Source organism: Rhododendron vialii, chromosome 8a (genome assembly GCF_030253575.1).
Source record: "Rhododendron vialii isolate Sample 1 chromosome 8a, ASM3025357v1".
NCBI lineage: Eukaryota > Viridiplantae > Streptophyta > Magnoliopsida > Ericales > Ericaceae > Rhododendron > Rhododendron vialii.
This window is the reverse complement of record NC_080564.1, coordinates 3,793,575-3,803,938: the sequence shown is the minus strand read 5'-3', so window position 1 is coordinate 3,803,938 and position 10,364 is coordinate 3,793,575. Positions and strand designations below refer to the sequence as shown.

The following is a 10,364-nucleotide window of genomic DNA, read 5'->3' as shown; positions in this document are numbered from 1 at the left end:
TCAAGGCTTGGTTACTACTAGTAGTAGTTAATATGAACCTGATAATTGGAGATATAGGGTACTGTTAATGGCATGCGAAAGCGAGACATTGCTTAGGACCCTTGGTTTCCTTTATTGTGCTTTGGATCTTGGTTTCCTTTACTGTTTTGTGGCGTGAGAGTGCTATATTAACAGGGAAGAAATAAACCACCAAATGAAGGATTAATAAGTAATGGTCGGGTCTATTCAGTCGGATATTGAGTTTAAAATAAATATTAAAAACGAAAAACAAAAAACTTGGGGGTTGAGGCTATACAAGGGTGACATTTTCTTGTTTGTTTTGGGTTTTGAAATCTCTGCACATGGTCTCGAATAAATTCTCTCTCTCTCTACTCATTACTCGCAAAAATTTCCCTCAAAATCTAAACAGAACAATACATTTTTGTTGGCCCCACTTTAGCAAGTTTGATGTACACTTCTTGCTTTAGTTTTCTTTTGTAACATTGGAAATTTCATTCAACAACATTCCAAGAGTAGAACTATAGGGATTTGTTGTCACATTTCTATTATCGTTCCAATTTGTGTCATCCAACTGGCATTTCTCTTTGTTAAAAGAAAAAAGAAAAAGGAAAGGCATTGGCTAACACTTGGCCCGAATAAAATTTCTTTTTATTTTAGAAAGAGCAATTAATAAAAAGAAGATTGCAAACACAAATCCACCATGTGCATCTAATTCAGGAATAACACAATGATAATGTTGATAAACCGACGAATATTGATAATGTTGAAACTTGTCAGAGATGTCCATGCAAACAGAGAATGATAGACTACAAACAGTGATTCCATTGGCTACGAATTGATCCACAAAAAATCCACCGATACCCAACCAAATAACGAACACACTACATAGAGAGCTCTGCGTGCATCGAAACACATGTGAACTAGTAATGGTACTTTATTCTTCACCCAAAACAAAAAATGGTACTGTACTTTATTCACGAGTTGTTGCCCTGCAGTTGGGTGACACTGGGGCATGGCGGGGCCATGGCCCCCACTACTACAAAACAAACACTTTTATGTTAGTTTAGCCATTTTCTGCTTTAATTTAACCTTACGCAGGCCAGGAAAAGTCCCTTTTTCACCAGAAAATTAAACCGTAAACATAGATGAATACAAAGCTCACTTAAGTCTCGGTTTTACCTGGGTGGTCCTGGTTTGGAGTAATAACTTCATGGTCCTAAAACCACCTCTGTTTTTGTCTGTCTCTCCAGCTTCTGCTGATCACATCTTACAACTTTGGCCTTGATATTTCACTTTACAATATCGCCGGTGAGCCTTTTAAATTTTTTTTTTCTATGATTCGGATTTGGGCGGATGATCAGATTTATAGCCTCTCATGGCTTGGTGCGGTTGATCGTAAGTGAAGATTTCTGGAGATGATCAATGTGGCGGTCCTCATACTACGACATTAATTTTTTCGTCAGGATGATGAATTCAGCTAGACCTTTGTATTCTGAATAGTGGAAAAGTATTTGAAGAAAATTGTTTATGAATCTGAGCTAGACTGGATTAGTGATTTTCCCCAACTAGGGTACTGTCCCAACTCCCAAACAATAATAAGAGTGTTTATTAATCCTTCAATTTGGTATGGTGGGGTAAGAGATTATAAATGGATCGTGTTGCTGTTTATGCAAATAATGGAGGTGCTTGTAACCAACTAGAGTCTAGGAATCTAGATTTACACGTAGGCTTGTTTTAATTCAGTTGCTTTTAGAAACCCAAGCTAGTGGTCAATGCACGAGAGTTTAGAGCCCGTTCCAGAAAATAAATAAAGAACTTATTTTTTGTTCAATAATAAGGGTTGTTCTAAAAAAATAAGAAGGTGATACTTATTTTTTCAAAATTTACATAGGTACCAATGGGAGCCGGGGAGGGAAATCGTACCGATGGCCTTGCCGAGCTGTCTCCGACCACCGGACGGCCGATCCGAGCCGTCCAAAAATTCTATAACAAAAAATTGAGGGGGCCACGTGGGAATCAACGACATCCGAGGTGTGTAGGATGCTTGATCCGAGCACCCCTTTTCCGTGTAGGGTGCTTGATCATATATACACGGAAAAAGGGGTGCTCAGATCAAGCACCCTACACACCTCGGATGCCATTGATTCCCGCGAAGGCCCCCTTGTTTTTTTTTTTAGAATTTTTGGACGGCTTGGATTGGCCGTCCGGTGGCCGGAGAAGGCCCGGTGCGGCCGCCGGCACGATTTTCCTCCGCCGGAGCCCATTATCATAGCAACAGTCTTATTTTTTGTAGAAGGCAACTTCAAGCTCAAAAATCATGTGTTTACGCAAATAATTTTCCTACCACTATAGATCTTGTTTGATAGATCTCATTGCGATCTTTAATACGGTGCAAAAAACAATTGAATTTTTTTTTTCATTTACATTATTTTTGAGTTTGAAAATGTGAAAGGAACTTTTTATTTAGGTTTTGTGGAATGACCCTTTTTATTTTTTAATAAGAAGTGGCAAAATAAGTACTTATTTTTTAAGAAGGTTTCCGGAACGGAACCTTAGGAGTTTGCTCGTTCATAAGTTTTTGAAATCCGAAACCTCTCAGGTTCTATCAAGTTATCAACTCCTTTGGGTTAATCAATAGACCTCTATAAGTGGGCGGTGAGATTACTACCCCAAAATTAGTCGAGATGTGCGTAAACTGATCTGATACTTGAATAATAAAAAAATTCAGTTGCTTAGCAAAGACAGATGAGAAATGTATTTTTGTTTTGTTTGTTTCGTTTCCTGATAATGATGAGAAATGATTCAACCACCAGCAGCTTTTGCGATATGGGCGATCAGACAGATGATTAAACCACCACTCACCAGCTTGGGAAGTTACTCGGACAACCAAGGATATGGGATCAGGGGTCTAGTAGCGGCGACCCTCACGATAAAAATTTTTAAAAATATAATTATTATATATAATAAAAAAATTATGCCCAACTTATATTTTCTCGTCACGATTAAATTTTTTTAGTATACATTTCGCCACTGCTGGGTAAAATCCTAGTTCCGTCCTTGCCGACAACTAACACCTCAACTACACACACATACATAAGCGGTGTTATGCCCACCATTCTGTTTCACCGCTCAATATTTTATCGCCCATCTCGGCATTCAATGGTTTGAATTTTAAAAAAATAACTCTTCCAAGGATGAACTCTTCCCTGAAAGAGAGTTTTAAAATCCGAATCGTCCAAAATACTTTTGAATTGTGAAATTGAGAACGGTGGAAGAGTGGTAAATTTGAGTAGTGGGGGTATACTTTCTACACACACATATATATATGTCAATATAGTACTCCTATATGATTCCAGAAGCCAGTGTGACTCACAAATGTTGTAATCATGCATGCATGCATGGATAAAGATAAGCTCAGCTACAGACTTGATTCACAATTCTTAAATGTAGACAGAAGACACATGCCATTTGCATGTACTCTTTTGGAATGCATTGTCATACTGGGGCCTATTGCGCGCCTTTATGCCTGTGATGCTAAGTAGTATTTTTTTTTTTTTCCCTAACCACAAGGTGGAGGGAGCGATTCCGACTCGCAATCCTCCTCTAAACGTGATCATAAGAATTCCATATTCACGACAGGCTCTAAGAAGAACCAAGCGCTTACCATCTTACCAAAATCCGCAGGTAGTGGTAAAGGCGCAACTCTATTTTCTTATACCATAGCGTAGCAGGCCCCAAGCGTCACGGTTCGGCGTGGGCAGGACGCTGGCCTGCGACCAACAATCCCCCCCCCCCCAGCACCTGCTCGCAAGCAGCATGCCATCCAGGGGAGTCGAACCCACGACCTTGGCTCTGATACCACTTGTATGATCAAGCGCTTGCCATCTTACCAAAACCCGCAGGTAGTAGTAAAGGCGCAACTCTATTTCCTTATACCATAGCGTAGCAGGCCCAAAGCGTCACGATTCGACCCGCGTGGGCAGGATGCTGGCCCGTGACCAACAGCCCCCGTCAAAAACTACCGAAAACAGCCGGACTTCGCAAGAAAGCGAGGTTCGAGAAGGCGGTGATTGCACAACCTGAATCTTCGACCTCTGAATCACTCAAATCAATTAGAAGTAAGCCATAAATCAATAGACTACCCACTCTTGTGGTAGACAAAAAGGATTGCCAAAACATATTGGTTTTTAATTTAAAGTTATTACGTAGGAGGATTTGCATGGTCTCTTCAGTCCAAATCTTAAACTCAGCTATGCTACGCTAATTATTTGGTTTCATTCTTTGGACTCATCGAAGACATTTTTAAAGTAAAAATTGTTTTGATATTGGTTGTAGCATGATCACATTTGTAGTGAAAGAAATAGTTCTCTAAAATAATTGATCCTATTGTATAACAATTTATTTCAATTTGACTACTACAATCAGATTAACTATTGCTCGGATTATTGAAGTGGCCAGGTGGGGGCTATGTCACATAACTCTCGTGCGTGAGTGGGAGAGAGAGTGCGGAAGTTTGAATCACATGTCATATTGCTAAAATCTACGATAGCAAGGATTGATAGTGCGAGTGCACTCAGATTGATAGCGTGAACGAGGGACATTTTGAAAAAATATGTGACTAGATAATAATTATTGACAATCCAAAATGGAGTACTACCAAATAACAATGACCCCTCTTTCCTATTTTGTTTGTATCAGGTCATATAATTTTGACCTCAAAAAATAAATTAGTTTTTACAATAACTTTTCACAATTTTCCCACTATTCGATAAATGCCAATGAGTATTTTTGAGCGGTGTAAAAAAATTATTTTTCTAAAAAAAAATTTAGGTAAAAATGACACTATTTTTCGTATGAGACAAACGAGACATGCAATTGGGCCTACTATTGTATTACAAACAAATTCATATTACCAATATGTTCACAATAATACTTATGTGACTATTTTCAAATACCATATTATGTGTCATCAATATATTGGTGGAATATATTTTCACATTCTACCAACTTTTTGGTATCACATAATATGGTATCCACAACATAGTACTCGTTCCACTTAATTTTTAACAATTTTTTGGAGGTTTTGTCATTGTTCAAAAAAATCGCATTCGTTAGTTTTATTCCAAATTTTATTGGATTATTGGTTCGTCTCAATCAGAAGAATCTGAAAAGTAAAATTTGTTTACACATATTTTGAATTTTTGTTATTTTCCAAAAAAATTTAGGTGAAAGTAAAAAAATCACTTATCGATTCCTTTCATTGAAACGATAAAATAATACACAAAGGTTTCTCGTGAATAGCATAAGCCGATTTTTTTTTGAATTAAAACAAAACCTTCAGAAAGTCATTTTTTGCTTTATGCAACTTCACTTCAAATATTGTCACCATAGCATTGCTCGTTAAAGCATCCCAATCCTTCTTTCTCTCTCCAATCTCCATAATCTATCTACGCAATCTATTTAAGGTGCTGTTAAATACAACTGCGAATTTGCTACATGTAGTCAATTCATAAGAGAAAATTTTAAATTTTCTTATAAATTGGCTACATCGAGTAAATTCGCAGTTCTATTTAACGTCCTCTATTTATTGAACAAATTCAAATACAGCAGTAGCAGCAGCAGGTGGCCTGACAATTGCCCGATGAAAGCACTCAATCCAGGACGTCCCTGAACCAAAGTGAGGTAAGAAAAACCAAAAACCCATCTCATTTCTTTCTCTCTCTCTCCTCCCAATTCGCACTTCTCTCTCTCTCCAGCAGCTCCCACCCAAGAGCTACACCAGGAAAATACACAAATGGGCACTTCTCTCTGTTTCACCTTCTTCTTTCTCACTCTCTTCATCATCACATTTACACAACTCCTCCCCAAAGCCAATTCCGCCACCTACTGGGGAGACACACAGGCACTGAAGCAGTTCAAGAACGGACTCGATCCCAACTCACTGAGTCCCGGCTCCTGCCTCGCCTCGTGGGACTTCAATTTCGACCCCTGCGACAGCCTCTTCACCGAAAAGTTCACCTGCGGCTTCCGATGCGACGCCGTGATCTCCGGCTCGAGCCGGGTCACCGAACTCGCCCTCGACTCGGCTGGTTACTCCGGGTCACTCGCTTCCTCTTCTTGGAACCTCCCCTACCTCCAAACCCTAGACCTCTCCAACAACTACTTCTCCGGCTCGATACCCGACTCGCTCTCGAACTTGACCCGGCTGAGCCGACTCATTCTCTCGTTTAACTCGCTATCCGGGCCAGTACCCGACTCTATCGGGTCTTTATCCGGGCTTCAAGAGCTTTACCTTGATAATAACAAGCTGGAGGGCACAATGCCGTGGAGTGTCAACGGTCTGAAGAATTTGGTAAGGCTCGGTGTCCAAGGGAACAAGCTCAGCGGCGAGCTTCCCGATCTGGGTCAACTCGGTAGCCTTAATCTCTTGGATGCCAGCGATAATGCCATCTCCGGCGAACTCCCGGCTACGCTTCCGGCGTCTCTTGTTGAATTTATCATGCGGAATAATCAACTGGAAGGGAATATTCCGGCGAGTTTAACGAGTATGGTGAATTTGCAGGTAATAATCAGTTATACACTTTTTAGACTCCGGTGCCGTTTCCGGTAGGCTTCTATAGCAAGCTATTTACGGTGTTTTCACTATACTAAAAGTTGTTAAAAATGTGTTGCATAATCTGTTCTTCGTATTCGTCCGAAGATTGTCTGTCACTAACAACGAAGAAAATATGCACGGGTGTTTTAGTTCAGTGGAAGAAAATGCGTAAAATGGAAGAAAATGCGTAAAATGCGTTAAGTGTTTTGTTTAGTAGAAATAACTTTACTTTAGATTAAAAAAAAAATTGTTTAAAAAAAATAGTTGAAAAGTAGGCCAGATGTTTGAATTGTCTTTTGGATATTTTATGTTAAAAAGATTTATTTTTTCTTTTTGGAATTTTTTGGGGGAGTCAAAAGCTTTTACCTTTCGGAATTTAGAAGTAACTTGAAAGGAAAAATATGATTAAAATCCATAAAAGGTTCATTAAATACAAAAACAAGACAGAATGTCAGGTACTAATATACACTTTTTTTTCCTCGTTATTGCTTTTTCAAAAAATTGGGAACATAATTTAATAAAACCTTCGATTTTGGCACTCCTGGATTTGGTTAAAAAGTACCATGAGTTTAATAAGTTAAGTAGTTGATGGGAACTACTCTTTCCGTCCGGATTTAATAGTTTTTTTTTAGAATTTGTGTCATTTTTCAATTGATTATATGTTTCAATTTAAAATTCATTACGGATTCAAAGATATAATCCGTTTTTTAGTTGGTTAGAATAGAACTATGAATAATTAAATCCGGACGGAGGTAATACAAAAATTGACATTTTTTTTTTCTCCCTTTATTGGGATTATCATACGGTTTATTATAAAGAAGTCAAACAATCTTAAATACTTTACTACTACTACCATTTACGAACTTATTTATGAGAGATGTTACGTCTACCATTTATTCACTACATCATCTATTATATTTTTTTGTAAGGTTCACTTCGGATTTCAAAAAAATACAGAAAAATATTTATAAATTTTAGAATAATATTTTATTGGGCCATGTAAAAAATCAGCTCCAACGGATATCGGTAACTATTATTTCTTGATTTGTATGGTCGAAACTGCTCAACTGCACAGTTTTGTCCCTACGAATCAAGAAATAATAGTTACCGATATCCGTTGGAGCTGATTTTTTACATTGCCCGATAAAATATTATTCTAAAATTTATGGACATTTTTCTGTATTTTTTTGGAATCCGAAGTGAACCCTACAAAAAATGTACGTAGTGGTTAAATGTAATGTACCTAGACTTAGTGCTTATTTAAGATGTGCGGAAAAAAGGCCAAAATGTGGAGACAGAATAGATCAGGTATGTCCCAAATAGTATTCACCCTTTTGTAGTTTCAGTTTTACTACGTACCATTTTTGTTTGTACAATTATTTTCGAAATGCTTCCACAGATATGTTCAGATATAGATATGTTTGCAATCGTTTGGTACGGGTATATATAGTCAATGTACAATCATGTGAAATCTAAGTCCATCGAACAATTTCAAACGCATTATATTCTTATTTACGTAGTGCTAGAGCTGGTCATTTATTTTTGCAGCATTTGGATATTTAGACCCCGTTTTGTTAAGTCAAATAAGTATTTAATTTTATAAATTAAAAGTGATGTATTATAAAAGAATGATCTCTCTTGTAAAATTTAAAATAAGTACTTATAAAATTAAGAATCTTAATAGAACGGGAGCTTACTTGTACCATTATCAAATACGGAGTAAAACAATTTCCATGCAAATTTCACCATAACATTCTCACCTCATTTGATTAAAAATTTAGCTCCTTTTTTCTGTAGGTAATGGACCTGAGCCACAACAAGCTCGGCGGGTCAGTCCCATCGGGTCTTTTCACCCACCCGTCTCTCGAGCAACTCACCCTCTCCTACAACCAATTCGGGTCGGTTCAAGTACCCTACAACTGGGCCCAACAAAACCCACCACTCATAGCCGTGGATCTAAGCAACAACCAGCTCCAAGGACTGTTACCGGCCTTCATGGGTTTAATGCCCAAGCTCTCCTCCCTATCCCTGGAGAACAACAGGTTCACGGGTATGATTCCGACCCAGTACGCCATCCGGGCGGTTTTACCCGGCGCCGGGGTGTCGCAGTTCGAGAGGCTGTTGCTGGGTGGGAATTACCTGTTCGGACCCATACCAGGCCCGTTGATGAAGGTGACGGATCCGGGTTCGGTTACGGTCCAGTTGGGGAGGAACTGCTTGTACCGGTGTCCGGCGAGTTTTTTCTTTTGCGAGGGTGGCGAGCAGAAGTCGTCGGTGGAGTGTAGGAGGATGTTTGGGCCAGTGATTCCTTGAAATGTGTGTTTGTGTGTTTGTGTGTGAAATCTGGTCTGAATCTGATCATCATGGTGACTATCCATGCATGTATGTTTAGACTCTCTCAATCCTCATTTTTCTCTCTCTACAACTAGAAGTTAGATATCAATGCTGCCGAGCAGCATTCCAGCAAAGCGGTGTCGAGTGACCAATCCGATCTTTCATCTCGACATGAACGGCTTGAGTTGAATTTGAACGCATACGAATATGAACCGTCTAATCCGAGCAGCATTTCAGTAATAGTGATATTATTGGGAAATCATAAGGATCTAAAAATAGTTTTGGTAATAGTAAAGATCTTTCTTCAGATGACGAAGCTAATCCAAACTAGATTTGTTTTTTTATTTTGCAGCATCCAGATTCCAAGGACAAAGGTTTGTGGATGACCCCGTGACGTGTATTGTTCGCACGTGGTTTCTATTATCCACTTGAATTGTGCTATTGGTACGGCAAGAGTTGTACAGACAGCATGTACAGTGAGCTTTTGGGCCCGTCTCGGGTCCAACACAGATAATTGAAACCGCTCACTTTGTTTAAAATATTTTTTTTAAGATTCTTGTCAAAAATTAGCTCCATCCAATATCGTGAAGGGCGTTTATGAAATGTCCATGTTTGCTAAATTGCTAGACTAAATTTTGAAGCGAAATTGGACGTTTTGTAAACGCTCTTAATGATATCGGATGGAGCTGATTTTTTACGGTGACCCCAAAAAAAATATTTTGAACAAAATGAGCGACTCTGATTATCTTTGATGGACTCGAGATGGGCCCAAAGCGCGCTGTATTCGCTGTCCATACAGCACTTGCTGTACCAGTAGCATTTCTGTATCCACTTTAAAAAAAATACAAAAGAAAAATTAAGAGAAATGATGAAAGATATTTTGAATATTCAGATTTTAAATTACTGGTAATAGCCGTAAAACGAACAAAGTTAATTCAAATTTGATACGGGCTTGTTCAAATTTTTGAAATGGATTTGTTATTATACTCATAAGAGCATCTCCAATTATAATCCAAGTACTGTATTCAAACTCAATCTTCAAAATGAAAAATACTGTTGAACTCATAAAACTTAGGAGCTACTTCCTCTGCACCAAAATATTTGTCTAGTTCGCAAAACGAGAACTAAAGAATAATGTGTTTCTTTCGAGACAAAATTCAAACATTTTTCATAAATTAAAGGAACTCATCGATGCCTAGTAAATGATTGAAATCCTTCTGAATCTTTCTTGCAAAAATTGTATTATTTTTACGTTCTCGTTTTTCGGACTGAACAAACATTTATGGGACGGAGGGAGTACAAAAACTTTGAACTACAAGAGTTGCAATAAATCTGCTGAAAACTTAAAAAGTGTTTTGCTAACTGGGCCATCATGATATCGAATTGGGCCGATTGCTTAGGCCTGTGAACCCTTGCTTTCAATAATCGCTAGCAG

At 38.4% G+C, this 10,364-nt stretch overlaps 1 protein-coding gene across 1 annotated transcript; it reads left to right on the top strand.

Annotated features, from left to right (window-relative positions):
- The first annotated feature begins 5,579 nt into the window (after positions 1–5,579).
- Positions 5,580–9,026, top strand: LOC131298403 (receptor-like protein 53). The gene is made up of 2 exons (XM_058323842.1): positions 5,580–6,562; positions 8,393–9,026. Exons 1-2 carry the CDS (start codon positions 5,795–5,797, stop codon positions 8,906–8,908), a joined length of 1,284 nt encoding a protein of 427 aa, XP_058179825.1. The 5' UTR covers positions 5,580–5,794; the 3' UTR covers positions 8,909–9,026.
- Positions 9,027–10,364: the final 1,338 nt, after the last annotated feature.

Excerpts from the sequence above, each read along its gene's own strand:
- LOC131298403 (XM_058323842.1), top strand. The coding sequence starts at position 5,795 with ATGGGCACTTCTCTCTGTTTCACCTTCTTCTTTCTCACTCTCTTCATC. Across the intron at positions 6,563-8,392 it reads CGAGTATGGTGAATTTGCAG|GTAATGGACCTGAGCCACAA; the intron begins GTAATAATCAGT and ends TTTTTTCTGTAG.